Consider the following 20,099-nt stretch of genomic DNA (forward strand, 5'->3'; position numbering starts at 1 on the left):
AATTACGCTATTAGAGTACGCGGTGGATTTACATTCTTTGCTTAGTTTTCCGTTCTACAAAAGATTATGAGAAGAAGTAAATTATGCAAAAAAAAAAAAAAAAAAAAAAAAAAAAAAAAAGCATTTTTGTTTCCAAGAAAAGTGGTATTTTTTATGCGAGAGACAAAATGTGCTTGAATTTATTATATCCGGCGTCTTCACAGTGGGTAAAGTGAAAAAGATGGACATGGATAGCACATTAATTGACACAACCGAACATGGATCGCCATTTGGAGGTGTGCGAAATAACCCGAGGATACGGAATAACTGGGAGGGTTTACTGTATCAGATTATCATTTTGATTAAAAATGGATCTACTACAGGAATGTAAACTGTCAGGTCAGTGGTTGAATTGTGATCAACGTCCCAAAACATCCCTCTGTCCACAGAAGTGTAGTTGTTTCTGTTATAGTCTATGATATCTTTCTCCGTTAAGTTGGTTGAGCGATGACAAAAGTATGTGGGTGCAGCCGGAGACTACTTTGACTAACTGGGTATTGTAGATTTTATTTTATTTATTTATTTATTTATTTATTATTTTTTGTCTTTGAAAGTGATACAAGTCAGTCAGCATTTCAGTTACACCAACCCAATAATTTTCGTTGAGGCCCAATTGCACAAAATTTATCGGTAAGTTAGAGTGTAAAAGTAATCATAGAGTTGGCAGCACTTCAGTATAGTAAATTAAAATCGCCATGTATCCATGTAAATTACTCATAATTTGGGAAAGTATGATCAAGTACATATATAAGATTATATTTTTTCTAGATATATCGCTAATTTGTGGAAGTATTCATGTATTTTCGGTGATTGTAACCTGCCTGATAATACTCATAATTCGAGTGACTAGCCTTAAGACTACGTGAATTTCTTTAGGCAATTAGACAAAATTGAAGCCAGATATGGTGGACTAGTGATACCATGTTCCTAAGTTCAACCTCAAACAATAGGAATAAGTAACCCTCCCTTCTGGCCTAGCGACTAGCACGCGCGTCTTTGGTACACAGATCCTAGGTTACTGTGAGAGATCACGATGGTTTTGATGCATTACGATGGTTCAGATTCCAGCTTTAGCTGTAGGACACGCCTAATTTAACCCCAGTGCTGAAGGGGACGCTAAACCTTCATCCATCCAACCAGTAAGTGTAAGTCTTGCGCCTTAAACAAAACACACACTATGTTTTACTTGTTCATATATATGAACACATGAACTCGCCTGGCCTCCTCTCCATGCGCGCGCAGCCCCAGCAGTTAGAAGGTAGTTCTGAGTGAGTGCTCGTGGACTACAGTCACGCTGCGTGAGTGCTTGCGGAATACAATCACGTTTACAAAGCAAGATTAGAGGAGCTGGTTGAAAATTAAATGCGCTAGAGGTAGGAATGCAAAACAGTGCTACGAAGTATTGCAAGATGTTTGCGGTGCAAGTGCATTACCATACCGTACAGCAGCAAGGGAGGTCAAAGCCTTTAATGACGGATGACAAAATGTCACAGACATGCCTCGCTCCGGTCATTCTCCTGTAAGTGAAGAAGATGTGCAGAACGTGAACGCATTAGTGCTAGCCGATCGGAAAGCCACGATTCGTCAATTGGCCAACGATACAAGCCTAGCGCATTCAACCGTGCTGAAAATTCTAAAGAAAAACCTGGGATTGCGTAAAATCGCCTCAAGGTGGGTTCCACATGATCTGACTGAACAACACAAATGGCTGCGATATGATGCCGCTCGAACACACTTGGAGCGGTATCAACGTGAAGGTGACCGACCTTCTTACGGCGGATCATTGGTATTGATGAGACCTGGGCCAGAGCGTATGAACCACAACTGAAACGGCAATCAAACGAGTGGCATCACTCTGGGTCACCGAGAAAAACAACAGTTCGGAATACCCCAACCAATGTAAAAGCTATGCTTATCGTTGCATACGACTGGAATGGTGTAATCATAAACCATACCGTCCCCCAAGGACACACCATTAGTGCACAGTACTACTGCAATTTTTTGCAAAACAAACTGCGAGCAGTTGTAAGACGAAAACGACGCCACTTCCTGACGAACTCACCCATCATTCTGCATGACAATGCAAGGGCACATTCACCAGGTGCGGTCACTGATTTGTTGCATCGTTGGGGCTGGAAAGTGCTGTATCACCCCCGTATTCTCCAGGTTTAAGTCGCTGCGACTACGACCTCTTCCCGAAGATAAAGGAACCACTTTAGTGGGACAGGCCTTCGTACAATTGATGATCTCCTCCGGGCGACCGATCGCTCTATCTGTACTATCCAGAGACTAGGTACTGCCAACGGCATCCAGCGGCTTCCACATCGCTGGGAACGCGTGATTCACAATACTGGTGATTACATCGAGGGCCTGTAAAACTTCGAACCTACTTCTCAAGATATACCGTTGTTGACACTACTAAAAGCCCAACCCTTTATATATATATATATATATATATATATATATATATATATATATATATATATATATATATCAAATCTAAAACAAAACACATATTAGAAATTTGATAAAATTATTGTGGTAAATACACCCCCTAGTCTCGTCAAAAGTTTTGTTCCAAACATGTACTAAAAATGCCGGTAATTAAAAAATGATGTACGAAAATAATCCAGCATTGTTGTGAAACCCTGATGTTGGTTGAACTTACAACACAATTATTGTCCTTCTTTTCTTGCAGAATGAAAATGGAATTAGGAAAGAAAGAAGATCGTATTGTAGGTTTGGCCTTACACAAATGCGGATACCCTTCGACAACCATCTTTAAGTTACTGTAGAAACTGAACATTACACAAAAATTTGTTTATCGCACCATACAGCGATATAATAAAACATCGTCTTCGAGAATAAGCTTCCCACTGGTAGATCTCGCTTCGTTAGGACACTATGTGTCATTAAGGCAATGAAGGAAAGAATCGCAGGAAATCCGACCCGTAAGCAGAAACTCATGGCCCTGCAAAACAATATGTCGCTATCATCAATGAAAAGAGTGATCAATAAAGACCTAGGACTGCATTCCTATCGCAGAAGAACAGGCCAGTGGTTAAACTAGTGCTTGATGAAAATGCGACGTGACAGGTCAAATTACTTCTGCAGTAGTACGCGAATAACAAACATCGACAAATTTTGTTCACAGATGAGAAAATTTTCACAGTTGAAGAACACCCCAACAGACAGAATGATAGATTGTATGCTGCAACCAGCGCTGCAGCATGTAAACATGGTCCCCTAGTCCACCGAGACCATCAATAATGGTTTGGCTGGGTGTGTTGTACCTGAGCCGCACTGATGTCCATTCTGGCCAAAAAGGTATGAAAATCGGGGCCAAAGTATACCAGGAGGACATTCTCTACAAGATGGTGAATACCCCTTAACATCACTATTTTCAAAAATAAGCCCTGGGCGTTTCAATAGGACATAGCACCAGCTTACAATTCCAAGACGACGCAGGAGTGGTTTCGTCGCAACAAAATTGCGTTCATCACCACCGAAAAATGGCTCTCGTTCAGTCCAGACTTAGATCCTCATGATTACAAGATCTGTTCCTATTTGGAGGAGAAGGTGTGTCCTTAATCTCACATGACTATAGATCGCTTAAACTCTGTTATAGTAAAATCAGTGGCTGACATAGACATGAATGTGGTGTGTGCTGCCATTGCGGATTGGCTGCGTCATTTACGAGCCTGTGTCGAGCACAGGGACATTTTGAATAACTGCTGTACCCATTGATTTGTCACTTACCCTTGTATATATTGTATTATACATTTCCTTCTCTCCATTTTTCGTTTCATTTTTATGGTCATGGTCTGTTAACCTTGAGACAGAACTTTTGACCAGACTGTGTAAATAATGGGGGTTGAATTAACTCTTTGCCCCTGAATAGTGTCAAACTCTGGCAATGTATATCGTAATTTAATTTATAATTTTTAGGAAAGTTATATTCCACTTTAGGAAAGTGGAATATTATTTATGTGAGGGAACATCAAATGAATATTCCCTTGTACTACCGTTCCTCGTCCGATTTCAACCCAAAGCAATAGAAATAATCAGCAAGCTCTAAAGAAAATATACGAAATTTATACTGGAAAATTGTTTTATCACTTTGTGTATATATACAGACTTGTCTCGTGGGATTGCTTTTACCCGTTCTATAAGATTCCGAAGGTAGACAACTCGGGAGTAGAATATTATTATTTCAAATTCCTCTGCTTGCAGGGCTATTGTATTAAAAACATTTAAAATGCACGGTTAAATATCCTGAAATATACAGGATAGAGTCAAAAATGCACGACTGGACCGAGATCCGAACCCAGGTATCCAGCATACTGTGCTGATGCGTTATTCACTGTGCTACTCAGTCTTTCAATTTTTCTCTCTTTATATATCATTGCATTCACCTCTGTAGAAGAATTGGTGTAGTATAAAATCGATTATTTCCTCCATTTATTATACCATATATCATAAAATCCTGGACTATATTTCATTTGAAGTATCCTCTGGTAGTATAGTTTTATAATAGTTATTTTTGTACTAATATATCTTAATACAATTTCAGACCTCAACCAGTGGAGCAAAATCTCAATTTCCCGGGATGCGCATTGATGGTCGCTGTAGAATGGTTTACTAACATTCAAGTCAAATACCAAAGCATAGTTGATAATGAGAGGTATGAAATTGTTATTTTTATGTTAACAGTGATGGACAATATGACATTTGCTACCTAGACAAAATAGCTAATCGTATAGTTTCTATACTCGTACTACTTAAATGTATCCTCCTATAATTCGATGTATACAGAATATAGCCTAACTCGGAGCAGAAAAATCTCTTGGCCTTAAAAGATTTCGTGCAAACAGCTACTTAATATTTTCTTAAAATACTTAATTCGTGAATTAACTATTTATTTAACACTATTATCAAGATGAAAATATATCTTGAACATTTTTATCTTTGGAATATTACCTTTCTACCTTTTACCTTCCTACTATTTGAGTTAATAAATTTATAAAAAATAAATTAAGTGAGTAATATACTAATTTCACACTCCGGTTGTCTTTGAGTCAATTAATGTTATGTCTGAGTCTAGTGGACATTTAAATTGCTCTAACAAGCACATCCAATTACAGCTTTCTGTCATACAGGTTGAAGACAAATAACTGGTCGATTAATAACGCGGTATTAACTGAAATCATGTAGACAATGGCGTCAGATTCTAGTGAGAAATTTAGTGGCACTATGGTCATAACTGTTTGACATTTTGACAAATATTGAATTATATAGGAATAAGGAAAAAAAAGTTTTTGATTTATTCATACTTAACAACAGATATAAAACAATGAAGAATACTAATACCTCATGTACGTATTTTTAGGCACGTCACTTCGAATAGACAAATCTTTCCTTCTTTCCCTTGTTGGATTCACCTTCTGAAACAAGAATCGTAGTAGTAAAGGATATCTGTAAAGGTTTCCAAGAAAACATGTACAGAGTAGAATATTCAGTTAAGACTACGGACCAACCGTTATATATACCAACAAAATATCAACATCATTGAAATATTTAATATTAACAGCGTTGAAAGTTAGTTTAATGCAGCCAAATTCGAAGATACAAAGATGGCTATCTTATAGAGTAAAAAGTATCCAGGTTCCAAGTGAAAACAAAAATGAGACCTAAGTTAAACAGTAATTGAAATTTGCGTGAATTAAGAAATAAAGAACTTATGTTTGAAAGGACTAAAATAAATAAATAAATTATAAGTGATGGATTCAATGAACCACACCATCGAATTAAAAAAAAAAAAAAAAAAAATCTGTACGATAATCTCTTACCTATTATTGTAAGATTGCATTGTTGTAAAATTTAGATTTCCATTCTTATAAATTAAATCTGAACTAAATGTAATTTGGAGTTGCACATGCATATTATGTAATTAATTGTATTGCATTGCATTACACATTAATACAGCTCATTAAGCAGGAAAAAATTGAAAAGTCTAAAAATTCTAAGAACTTGCAGATTTTAACTTATTTTTTCTAAAAATAAAAAAAATAAAAAGTAAATAATAATAATAATAGAATCACAAAGATAGTATATATCGTACATGATTGATGAAACTCATCTGATCTTGTCCAGAATTGAAATAGTGATTAAACGTTGCGAGTTTGGTGCATTATGAAATGTTATAGTGTCTGAAGGTCTTTGATTCCTGAGATATTGACCGCGTAAGTTAAAGTTGGACTTAGCGATAGGATATTTTACATGGTTTTCTACGATACTAGTCCGGTCTTGCGTTAATTTGGCATGGTAGTAGACCTCGTGTAGCTTAAAATCAATATGAAATATTCTGGTATGCAGACCATTGGTTCTTGAGTTATTGACCATTAAATGGCTTTGGATTTAGTGAAAAAAAATCACTAAATCGCGATCGATAAATCGCCTTCTGATTTTGAGCGAAATGGGCATGGTGGTAGAGGTTGACGGGATTTATACACATTCGAACGTAGTAGAAAATATTCTAGTGTACAGATCTTTAGTTTCCGAGTTATTGTTAGGGGCAGGAGTTTTTCGCAGTTTGAAATTAAACATTTCACATTTGAAATTAAAACTTTCGTATTTTGTCGCATTTTGAAATATAAAATTTCTCATTTTGTCGCTAAGTAAATTATTTTATAAGCTCTAATATACAAACTCTAATATGAATTGTATAAACTCTTAATATAGGTCCAATATAAGTAATAAACAATAATACTACATAGGACAATGAATTTATTCTTTTTGCAGTTAACATACTTCTTTCTTCTTTTACAAACCCAAAAACTTAAAATACACTACCACAGTATCTTTACGATTGCCACCACAAAACCCCACACATTGTATTAGCTATACACCAAAACACATACATATGCAAAAAAGGGAAAAATATATACAATACGTTAGCGCAATATCTTCCTGTATATCTCGTCTGCAAATTATTATTCTGATGAAAAGTGCAGTATGTTGCACGTTTCTACATATTCTTCTTTCATCTGTAGCCTTCTATCATTTATCATCAAACTTAAAAATATATATCCTTATCCTTTCGCAATCAGTATTCGTTATTGGAAGAAATATTGCAGACAGGAATAAGTTACTGAAATTTAAATTTTCCTCCCCTTTGGTTCTCTGTGCAAGTAAAATATCCATCACACTGACATTAACATCTTGACTCTGCATCACAACTTCCTTCAAACTCTAATGGAAATCAGCATACATAGGTTCATCAGTTTCCTTTGAAAACCATAGTATGTGAACAAAAAGCTTGCACAAAGACTACATCAGGATTTGAGAGGCATCCAGCAAATAAGGGATCAAATAATTTTCCAAGGCTTTCGTACATTTCATTCAATTCCTACTTTTCTTTCCTCAAGGTATGTAACTTTAAGAGGGATTTCCCCCGCATCTTTTAAACAATATCCCCATTTTCTTCTTATGCAGATTGGTAAACTTTTTCTACGGGTATGTTGCACTTCAGCTTTTCTATGGGTATATTGCAAAAGGAAAACGTTGCTTGGAATGTACTTTTTATTTCTATACTTTAACAGCTGATATTGACGTTTTAAAAAAATCGCAATTTGTCGCGTTTTGCGGTATTTTTCGCTCAAAATGTCAGTTATCGCATTTTGTCGCGACTTCAAAATACCTATTTCCTTACTCAATCTGATGTATTTCGCTGAAAAGCCAACTCTCGGCTTTGTTGGAAAACTTTCGCGATTTCGCAACTTACGAAAAACTCCTGTCCCTAGTTATTGTCTATCGAAGTTGGGTTTAGACTCAGTAAAATCAAGAAATTTCAATGAAACGCGATTGATGGAACTCATCCAATCATGACCGAGATTTAGATGGTGATATAACTTCACGACCTTAATTCACCTTAATATTCTGGTGTGCAGATCTTTGATTCCTGAGTTATAGCCCATCAAAGATGACTTAGGAGAAGGGTATTATATATCTTTCTATATAAAAGAAGTCCTAACTGACTTATTGATCAACGCCCAGACCAAACCGCTTAAGCTAAAAACTTGAAATTTGGACAGGGCATAGGATTTGTGATGTAAGGTCCTCCTAAGAAAGGATTTTTTGGAAATTCGACATGGGAGAGTGGGGAGGAGTGGCAATTATCTTAAAATGTCTATATCTCGAAATTTCTGAAGGTTAAGAGATATAAAATTTGGTATATGGACTTCTCATTTAAAATAATTAGACATGTCTTTCAACTTTTTTTGATATTTGATCTGGAAAGGAAGAAAATGGGATGAGAAATTAAAAGGGATAAAAATTACAATTAGTATAAGAAGATGTTTATACCTCGCAATCTCTTAAGGTTAGAGATATGAAATTCAGTATTTGAACTTCTCATGTGATATAATTAGACACGTGCTTCACTATTTTTCGATATTTGCCCTAAAAGGGAAGAAAAGAGAGTTTAGTTAGAATTGTTATAATTAGGTGACCATATCTCGAAATTCGTTAAGGTTAGGGATATAAAATTTGATATTTAAGCTGTAAGACGAGTTTGAGCGTTTTTTGATGTTTCCCTTAGAAGGAAAAAAAAAGGCGAGGAGAAAAAAATCGAGGTTGCAATTGTTAAAACAAGATGGCCATATTTCGAAATCCTTTAATGTTAGAGGCATGAAAATTCGTATTCCTATTTAAGCTCTTAATTTAAAATAAGTTGAGACATGTTTCAGCATTTTTTGATGTTTCTCTTAGAAGGGAAGAAAAAGGGTGGGTTTTGTAATTGTTAAAATAACTTAACCATATCTCGAAATTCCTTAAGAATAGAGACGTGTTAATCAAATATGTGTTTCGGCGTTTTTGATGTTTACCTTAGAAAGAAAGAAAATATGTAGGAAGAGAAATGAATGTTCGTTGCAATTGATATAATAAGATGGCCATATCTCGAAATCCCTTAAGATTAGAGATATGTTAGGGATATGGGAAGTGCGAGGCCGTATCCCGAGCAAATACCGGGGTCTGTGGACGAAGTACCCAGCTAGCCGTAGGGTACCATCATGTACAGGGTGCGTTCACAAATTTCAAGACTGGTCTCAAAATAAGTAACTCACATTTTTGTACAGCAAACTGAAAGTCTTTAAAATATGACTCTTGGGCATCAACACACCGCTGCCAGCGGGTTTTCCATTGTTCATAGGCTCTCTGAAAGTGTTCGCGCACTAAGGACATCGTCGAAGCCGACTGGACCACTGGAGTCATGCCGAATCGCTTTCCTTTCAGGTCTTTCTTGATTCGGGGGAACAGAACAGTCGCTGGGAGCTTGGTCGGGGCTGTAGGCTGGATGTGGCAGTGTTGCCACGTTGAATTGTGCCAAAACTTCACTTTTCTCATCTTCAAATATTTTGTCATTAACTTGAACACAGTAATCGGATCCAACTCCAGTTCATCGGCAATTAATCTAACACTAAGACGATGATCAGTGTTTAAGAGTTCTTGCACTTTCACCAGATTTTCCTCAGTTAAGCTTGTTGCAGATCTCCTAGGGCGGTCATCGTCTTCAACGTTCTCGTGGTCCTCTTAGAACCTCTTGTGCCATATGCAAAGCATTGCACGTAACATGGCGTCTTCTTTGTAAATTTCCTGAATCATACGAAAAATCTCTGTAACTGTTTTATTCAGTTTCGCACAGAACTTGACAGCATAACGCTGCTCCAAATATCACTGCATTTTCCACTCACTCAGGTTTCGACGGGGGTCACTGACACGCACTCACGCCACTAGCGATCTACTCATCTCGCGTCTCGGAGGCAACTGACGCTTTGTGGCGCTTAGCTGACACCCCCCTCTACTGCACCCTGTCGGTAGAACGGGTCTGCGCGTGCGCCCCGACTCAGATAACATTCAGTCTTGAAACTTTGTGAACGCACCCTGTATAGCATGCTGTTAACAAAACTCAATCGATCTTGACCGAACATGGCATGATAGTATATATCAACGGGCTCGATATGCATATGAAATATGGTATGCAGATCATTGGTTCTCGAGTTATTGACTATCGAAACCGAGTTTTGATTCAGTGGAATGAAAAAATTTTGCTTAGATGCGATTGTTGGAATTCATTTGATTTTGACCAAATTTAGCACCGTGAAGATCTTTATGAGGCTAGTAGGCATATGAAATATTGTGTTATGCAAATCTTTCGTTCTCGAGTTATTTGCCGTCAAAGTATTTGAGTGCAAACCCCCCAAGCTCCAAGTTTTGGTGACCAATAATTCAAGATCCAAAAGCCTACACACTACGGTGATTCATATACATATTAAGCGTAAGGTCTTCCAATATTTCAAATTCAAGTGAAAACCTTTGATTCGTGAGTTATTAACCACCAGATTTTGAACTTAAATTTAACAAATCTATTAAGGGAAGTTATTGCGGTGTGTATTTATAATAAAGATTTGCTAAAAATTAATAAAGAGTGACTTTTTTTCGCTATAGAGACAGTCACTAGTAGATTATTTGATTATTTTGTTTTCTAATATATTTTGTTAGTGCTTTATAGTAGTTTGTACAGTCAAGAGAAAGCGTCGCATATCGGGAATAGTTCTGTACTAAATTTTAGAAAGAAAGTATTTTATTTAAACTAGGTTATATGTAAACTATTGATTATGGTTATCAGGTTAAAAGTATACTTTGTAAGTTAATGAATGTACATTTAACTTGAAAGTTCTATTTCGAAACTTGTCATTGAACTCTAAAGTAGGAGGTAAGAAACACATTAAGAGGACGTATGTCCATGTTTGAATAAAGTAAGTAATAGACAAAAACTTATCATTAACTGCACCTTGTTAAAATTGTCTTATACTGTTATGATTAATAATTCTGTTTTCCTCAGTAAGTCGGAGTTACCTATTGAAAAATCTTCTCACAGCGTAAAGTATATAATTTCTTCTTACTTATTTGCAGGCTCAGAACAGTTAAGCATATGATCGGTTGTCTTTTAAAAACAAGAACTTTTTTTTTTTCAAAATTTGTAATTATAATTTTACTTCTTAATACACACTCTAGCACCTGTAGATGTTCACATTTGAAAGTATTAATTAACTATTGTTAGTAACTGAGCCGTGATTTATTAATTTATTGATATTGATCACTGTTCCATGGATATTCTTACTATACACTATAAACTTGCTTTAAAACAATAAGTTAGAACAAGTTAGAATTTTGTTATTTTTGAAAATCATATATGCTATAGTTAGAAATGGAATGTTGCTAAATTAATGCAGGATTTTAACTTGAAATTAAATTCTCATAACTTGCCTGATACTAAGTGGAATTAAATAAGGGGAACACAAACACACAACATTAACACAATTCTGCCAAAGAGAAACTAGGATATTTCTTTCAGTAGCATAAAAATCTGCTTTACTGGAGCTAATATTGTCTGAAGGTGTTCTAAGCACTGACTTGATTGCTAAAGATGTGTCCCTGCAAGAAGCTATCCAGATGTCGAAAAAGATGCAAGTAATTGGGGAAAAATCTGAGGGGAATGGTGGATGAGTAGTTTTTTGGAGCATAATTTATGCGACATTATTTGTAATGCAATTGAACCTTTTCTCTTGAACAATTCCGGGCATATTTGTTGAAAGTTTTGGAACATCGTTTTAACTTGGTGGTCATATTATGCGATCAATTTCACTTTTCCAATTTTTTCTAAATGCCGTACGATGATTGAATGATCAAAGATAAGTTCCTGTACAACCTCTCGTGTTGTTTAACACGGATATGTTTCAATGCTTACATTCAATTCGACGATGTCAAAAATAGAACGACGTTTGAGGTTATCAGGCCGAAGTACTCACGACGGAATTTTTGAGAAGCAACTTTGCACCCACATTGCAGTTCGCATTGCCTCTATCCTACATTTCATTAATGTTTCAAGCTATCTGTGCGGCACTGCGTCCGAGTTTATAAATTCGAAGAAGTGGGTTTTGGCAAAATCTACCGTTTATATTATACCTTCTGAGCCTGAAACCTTAAAGATAGTAACACAAAGCATATTTTCTATGGTATACAGCTAGAAAGAGAAAATGTAAGTTTTCAAGTGATACATAATAAGGTATATAGGCCTAACATGTTTCATAGACATAACGTGTTTCATGACTAGAGTCATTTGTCAGATTCAATGTACACTAAAGTTTGCATTAATTTACCAACATTTCAGTAATACAATGAGGTCAAAATGACATGAGTAAGATTAAGTACACTATTTGAAACCATTTCTTGAATGCAAAATTGTCTTGAAATATATGAATATTTTAATTGCTTGATCTAATTAAAGAAAGCTAGTCTACATTGTGTGAATATTATTTCCAGAGTTGAAAGCTGGTTAAATTCTTGGCAGATCGCAAACAACTTCACTAGTCCTATGCAGGTGGAAAGCATTATTCCTCTTCTGAAAGAGTAAGTTGGGTTTCACTTTAAGAAAAATATTATAAATCTTTACTTGCAAAACATCTTTACTTTTGTCTTGTGAACGAAAAGTATATTGGTTTCCATAACATTTAAGAAAGCGGAATTGCTGATTATATGATTTTTTTAAAACTTGCTTCAGCATTCGAAAGGTGTGTTCCTTCTGAGAATAGGTGGATATTTGTTATTAACACAAAGTTAAAGATTTGTTGTACAGTGCCTTGAGAGCCACGCAACTCTGTGTTTCGAAGAACTCATTGAATGAAAAGAAACTCTTTGTTTGGGTGTTAAACTCTGCATATTGAAAGAAAGACAAAAATTATATCAACAAGTTAATGATCATATATAACTTAGTGACAAATGTTGAAAACGCTGGAAGTTAAAACGATGGTTGTAAAAGAAATAAATTTATGTAAATGCCACTGAAGAGCTTGGAATAAGAAAGAAAGAGTGCGTGGATAAAGCCTTACAAAATTTGTAAGAAGATTGCTTCGTATGTCTCTGTGGAATGTTTAACGAAAAGGAAATGTTATGAAAAAATTAATAACTTACATGCGATTGATAGTTTTCAAATTAAATAATTAAAATATATGTTTCAAAGTGTTCATCGTGCTGATTGATTTTTTTTATTTTTATTTTTTTTATTAACAATTTTCAGTAAACATACAGCTTTGGTATTTCGAGTTTCCCTGAAATTTGACCTTCACATTGCATTTGACCTTCAAGGTTTTCAGATATAAATAATTAGTTTTTGAAATTTTGCGTGTAGCTGTCAGTTATATAAAAATGTTTTGTATAGAGATGTATTTTTTATGCAAAGTAACTTCATATATAAGCTTTTGTATACGAGAAATGAAAGTTTCGTTATGTGTCAAGATGTTGACTGTACTTCCTTTTTTAATAGTTGTGAAGCTAGATCGAATTTTAGCACAATAACGGACTTAGAAATCGAATTTTAGCACAATATTACATGCAGTATTATAAACCGCGAACTGTTAAAGAATAAATTTAGGAACAAAACAAACTATGTGTAACATTGACAAAGTGGCAAAAAAAAAAAAAAAAAATATTATTACCTCCGAGATGTTTGCCACTGGACGCAACAAGACAGCTACAAGTGATTCATTACCTAAACAGCAAAACATTTTATAGCGGCTGCACGAACAGTAGTCATAATTTTACATTTATGAACTAGTGAACATAGTTGCCTAAGAAGAATATGTATTGTATTCGTAAAATGAAATAGTTTTGTTAAAAATAATCGAAACATGGGTTTTGTTTTTATGACCCTTTCAAATTTTGATATAGGGACAACTAGAACAATTCATTTTTAGACTTAAAAGACAAATGGAAACTATAATTAAGCTTAAGGCCTATAGGTGTACTTTATGCTCATAAGTAAAATTTAAAGTGTAGCCTAGGATCTCCTAAGTGAATATAGGTCTTTTGTGAAATTTTAAGAATGTCAAGGATCAGAGAACTGATCCTCCATGTACCCATATCAGATTTCGGAAGCAGTTATGTAGTTTACTCTTCCGTCTGATAAATTTGGCTGATCTAGGGTAAGTCACTCAAAATAAATTACAAATACGAACCAATCATGAAAAGAATGTCAGATTCTCTTTCACCGTTATCGATGACCTTACAGTACTGCTAAAAAGAAAATCAATAAAAAAATTGAAGGTTTGCTTTATCTTCAAATAAAACGTAAGATCTATATATGATTCGATGAAATTCCATTAAAGCAACAAAGAAAAAAAATCTGGAGCACTTCTTTTCGGAGCCTTATTCCTTGTCTGCTGTTTTATCATTAATCCCTACATAACACTATTAATTTCCTTCAGCCTAGATTCCACTGTTCCGCCACTTCGTCACAGTTTCATCCGACACATATCTCTATCAGGGAAACTTGACTACAACTTTTCGTCCATAATAATAATAATAATAATAATAATAATATAATAATAATAATAATAATAATAATAATAATAATAAATCATCTCCTCCTCCTCCTCCTCCTTATTGCCCATGGATTCTGCTGAATCCTCTAAAGAGAAAACCATCACTGACTTCTCTGTCTTTAGTAAATAAATAAATAATAATACTAATAATATCATCATCTAAAAATACCTTCAAAGTATTGTCTTTGAAGTTTCTTTTTTTTCTTTCTTCCTTTTTTCTTTTCTTTCTTTCTTTCTTTTTTTTTAATTATAAACTCCTATGTTTTCCTTATTTGGAAGAAATGGAAATCACTCATCCCAGTATGCTATTATCCCTGGCTAAACTAAAAGTTCAAATTCATTTATAACTATTGTGGTCACCACTCTGACCCAAGGAAATCACTTATCCTGTGCTCTGGCCGTCACTTTAGTTCCAGAGAAATAATTTATTCTCTGTCTTCGATCATCTCTCAGACCAATCGGTACAACAACAAATAAAATGCTCTGCTCCGACACAAAGCCCTAGATTCTTCCCTGCAAGTATGTACAATCTCCAAAGCCTATCACTCCAATTCTACAAATTTAGTTGTTTTACCTGAAAAGAAATATATTTATGTCAAAATAATACAAAGCTTCATTCATTTATATTGAGCCGAATTTGAATGTGCCACTTACCTAGGAAATGCCATATTTCCACCACCGGCTCTGTTCAATCTGCAGGCCACCTCTACTGACCGTTGCACAGCATCAGAGTTTCATTGCAGGAGACTGCGTTGCACCTGGATCATGAGTATTGTATTCCATTTGTTTTTACAAACTTTTCCCAGGCCGGAGACGATGGGACAGACGCCGCTTGACGAGTCCTAAAGCACAATAGTCTATTGGACTGCTATCTGGATCGTTGACGAGGATTGCAGAAATTCCAAATTCCAGTTCCATACTGTGATAGAATTACAGCGATGTTTTCGTCGTGTGGCTGGATGCCTAGTTTTGGTGCAGTTCAACCTGGTTCACGTCTTGTCGGTACAGTGCTGGAATTTCATGCTGGTAATTTCAGTCTGGACATGAGTTTGGTAGTACGCAACATTAATTTTAACGTTTTCGTCCACTTTTGGAGACAGCTTGCCGCTATACGAGAAACCTGCCATAATCATGAACCCTTTGAGGAAACTATTTGCGCACTGCGGAAGAACGTGCTTCGGCTCTTGGCGTTAGCAGGTCTGTGTGTAATGGCACGAACTTTACCACAATATGTGAGGTAAATCCACGCTTCGTTAAGGGTAACAGCAAACTTCCACCGATCATCCGCGAGATGACGCTTATACAGTCTCCTGCAGTTCCTTTTTCGTTTAGCCACATGAACGGTTTCAGGGTATGCACAATGCTCTTGCAAACGATCATGAGGCGTAAATCCCTGTGAATTACGCGATTGATTGTCGCCTGTGATGTGCGGCATTCGCTGGTCATCACACGCTGTACGGTGATTTTCCTAGGTCGCCATTGCAGAACCACACGCAAGCGCAATAGCGGCGGGATCTTCTTGGAAGACCGGTTTCTATCTGTTTGCGTCGGTGTGGTGGGCCGCATATTTCCGTATATTACGATTAACAGTAACATGACCTACACGGAAATTACACACTTGATACATTTCTGCGATGCGCATCGGAAAGAGCCATAATACACCTCTCCCAGAATCTGTTCAGTTTCGGCGGCAGCAGACTATGTTCGACCACACTGCTGTGCTGCGTGACTAACGAGATACTGTTGTTTGCCTCGTGGAAATTTCACGGCGATGGATTGCGCGTACGCGGTACAGTTGCACATTGACTTAGGCTCAATAGAAATGAATCAATATCTTTATACATTGAATAGAAAAAGATCAATTAACTTATCGAAAGACCAAACGGCAGTGTTCAAAGTTATCGATGGGGGGCGCGGTGGCTCATTGGTAGAGCGTTCCTCTCCGGTGATTGGGGTCCCTGGTTTGATTCCAGCTCGCGTCGTGTGGACTTTGTAGTGGACAAACACCGTGCTCGTGGGTTTTCTCGGGGTTCTCTTGTTTCGTCCCACTTTCTTCATTCCACCATTTCATTCATTTCTCATAATCACCGTCTCCTTTAGCCTAACCGGCATAACCGTGGGACGTAAAACTAAAATATTTCATTTCATTTTTCAAAGTTATCGATCTCATTTCTCGGTGTTCAGAAACTATGTCTTTCTTCAGTCATCCTTCGGAAGAAAAAATTGCAGCAACTTTTTGTTGCCAACACTCCAAAATATCGTGAGGAGTATAACAAACTATCACATGATTTAGTGTCTTCTGGGTCATAGTAGAAGGCAAATATGTTTTCAAGGGACAAAGAACACTGAAATTTTGTTTCTGCTTCACAGCTTGGTTTTGGGAAAACCAACAGCAGTCGAAGAAGCTTATCCACATTTGAAACTAAATTCCGTTCTTCAGGACTCATTTTATGAACAACCATTGTGTCCTTAAGACCATCAATGTTTTTATTCTTCAGGAATAATCTCAGTTCTGAATCTAAAGATGATGTGTCAATTTCCGGATGTAGCTTCAAATCACTAGAGTTCTCCTCCGTTAGCAATATATTTCCATCGTTAGAGCTTGTTTAATTTGTGCCTGGCGAATTTATTTTTTAATCCCAAAAGAACTGCGTCAATCACCTCATTGTATTCTCGTATGTATTAGTCTTGTGGATTTATATGCATAAATAGGATGAAGTCCTGTAAGCCTTTCCGGCAGTTTCTTCAGTTTTTAGTTTCCTCCAGAGTTCTTCCTTCAGTCTCCTCCAGATTTTTATCGAATTTCAGGTAGAAGAGGGCGTGTTCTGGCTCTTGCAACAATGTAACTTTTCCTATGTAAATGATGTTTATTTACATTGAATAGTTACTAGAAAATGGTGTTCCTAAATTTTTCCTCGCAATTCGAAAATACTGTAGAAAACTTTTATACAAAACGCAAGTCACAAATGCCATTTGAGATCTGTTCCACAGATTTCAGAAGTCCTGGTAGAATAACAGTTATCGCTTGAAATATTTTATTCAGTAATTCAGGATAGAATAGCAATTCGAGTGCCATAATGGAGGCAAAATAACATTCAAACCACTTGCTTTCTCGGACTTATCTTTAACCAACTCCTCTAGAGTTCACAGTATTATTTCATATTTGCTTACAGCTCCTTCAAACTGATATTTTCTATCGAGTTGGACACAAATGATGTATCCGAAATGCTTATCAAAGAATCACATGCAATTTATTCCTGAACATAATTAATGTTAGCCTTTGCGTTGGGAAACTGATTGAGCTTATTGCCAAGTTCATTAATACACTGCATTGAGTTTTTGACTGTGTGTAATGCAACACTATCCTTCATAATTAAATTTACACAGTGAGCACTGCAATGCATATACCTAGGTATAGTGTAAGCAGCTATTTTTCCATATTAAGATACTGAACTCCTTCATTGAACTACTCATATTGCCAGGCCCATCGTAGTATTGCCCTCGTAAGTTTGACATAGATAGTTGAATTCTTAATAAAGCGCCTTCAATAATAAATAATACAGCTTCACCATTTTTTGCCATAGCTTTGTAAAATCCCATAAATCTTTCATTAGGTTCGAACCTTTTATTTATTCATAGAATACAAATGGCTTCTTGTTGAACTCCTGTAATATCTCTAGTACCATCACAAAATACTGAAAACATTATGGGATTGTTAATACTTAATTTCGGCACATATTAGCAGCAATATCGTCTGCCTTACGGGAAAATACCTTAGACATGATACAGAAAATTATTGCATGGGACATATCCCACTCGTCCTTCTTCTAACGACGCCCGTTGAAGTATTTACAGTTATGGCAATGTACCCATTGGTATAGATGAACCTGAGGGTAGTCGCCAATATTAAATATTTGTACCTTTGCTATAATTTATCTTCCAGCCTTTACTAAGACATTATCACTGGGTGATCGATGACCATAAGACAATATAAAATTGTATCATGTATGTTACACAACTTTATAAGTAAACCTACTGGGCCTACTGGGCCCAGTAGGTTTACTGGGCCTACTGGCCCTACCTACTGGGCCACCGCACATTCTTTCTCGTACGTATTATGATAACCATTTTGAGAACTCTGTATACATACCAAGACAGCATCAGAGAAGGTTAACATCACTAAATTATTTAAGAAAAAATAATTTTCTCCAAAATTTGATAGTTAACACTTCTGGGAAAGTTTTTATTATTATTATTATTATTATTATTATTATTATTATTATTATTATTATTATTATTATTATTTTGTTTATTTATTTATTTTATATATTTGCATCTCATTATGAATAATTTGTCTTATCCATAATTATATTTTAAGTGTTTGTTATAAATTTTAACTAAAGAAAGCATATTTTTCTTTTCTTCAGCGTCTTAAATGAGATTATTTCTTTGGAAGCTTATCTGCAGACTCAGATGCAAGAAGTCTTTTATCAGCACACGATAGAAGAATGGTTTGGAACACTGATAGAACCAAAGAAGGTCCGATTGCAGCAGCTAAAAAAGGATGCAGAACACCAAATGGAAGTTGGTGGAAGAGTCAAGAGTTGCCAGAAAATAACATGATAAATAACATATTGTGAATGCTGTTCGCTTGATTAAGTTCGGCGAATTTTAACTTTTCTTTTTTAGTTCCAATTCTCAAATCTTCAGCAAGGAGTTAGAAGAAATCACAAACCAATTTAGTTTACAAAGTTAATGAAATAAAACATTGAAAAATAATAAGTGAAAAGATTATTTTCAGTTTATTTATTGTTAAACAGTTCGATTCTGATACGTACTGTAAACAGCATTTCATTGATTAATCATGTGCATATTAAAAGACATGTATTTTGCTCAATTGTAACAAGCACGAGATTGAAAATATTGTAATAATAAATTTTCCATTGTTTCAATTTTTCTACCTCAGTATTTTGTAAAGTACATGCATAAAACTGAAACATAACTTCTCTTTGAATCAACTGAAAACGAAATAAATTAATAAATATTATTAGATAGCGAACGATTTATTCAGTATTTCCATGTTTATTCAGTATTCCATATATAAATAAATATATATATATATATATATATATATATATATATATATATATATATATATATATATATATATATATATATATATATATATATATATATATGTGTGTGTGTGTGTGTGTGTGTATTTACTTCAAGTATATATATTTACTTGATTGGATTATCGAATCTTGTTAACAATTAGCTCAAGATTTAACGTTAAAAAGATAGACATGGAAGTTGTGATTTGCAGGTTAACTTGTATTTTGCTACCATTTTTATACAAGACTTCTAATATTTAAAAAAAGAAAGTGTTTTCTATGAAATGCTACACTAGTGCGCCAATTGTCCATCTGGAAGTGTAGTGATTATTATTATTTGTTGTTGTAAATAGGTTATCGAATTAAAAACTATAACTACAACTGAAACATTAGGCTTCAAAGATTTAAACTTTAAGACACCGTCATTTGAAGTTGACCAAAATTTTAATAAACTGTTTCATCCATTTTGACGTGCTCATAATAAAAATTTTCTGAGTTTTTGTGT

The 20,099-nt window shown here is 35.3% G+C and overlaps 1 protein-coding gene across 7 annotated transcripts in view; it reads left to right on the plus strand.

The window, feature by feature from the left end:
* Window positions 1-19,532, plus strand: part of LOC145664593 (hexosaminidase D-like) — a 108,798-nt gene extending 89,266 nt beyond the window's left edge. For all 7 annotated transcript variants that reach the window (XM_081731396.1, XM_081731400.1, XM_081731397.1 and 4 more), the window contains 3 exons: window positions 4,613-4,723; window positions 12,424-12,510; window positions 18,908-19,532. In XM_081731396.1, coding sequence (XP_081587522.1) covers window positions 4,613-4,723; window positions 12,424-12,510; window positions 18,908-19,103 — 394 coding nt within the window. In that variant the 3' untranslated portion in view covers window positions 19,104-19,532. The remainder of the gene's footprint in view (window positions 1-4,612; window positions 4,724-12,423; window positions 12,511-18,907) is intronic.
* Window positions 19,533-20,099: the final 567 nt, after the last annotated feature.

Source organism: Thermobia domestica, chromosome 11 (assembly GCF_964235325.1).
Source record: "Thermobia domestica chromosome 11, izTheDome1.hap1.1, whole genome shotgun sequence".
Taxonomy (NCBI): domain Eukaryota; kingdom Metazoa; phylum Arthropoda; class Insecta; order Zygentoma; family Lepismatidae; genus Thermobia; species Thermobia domestica.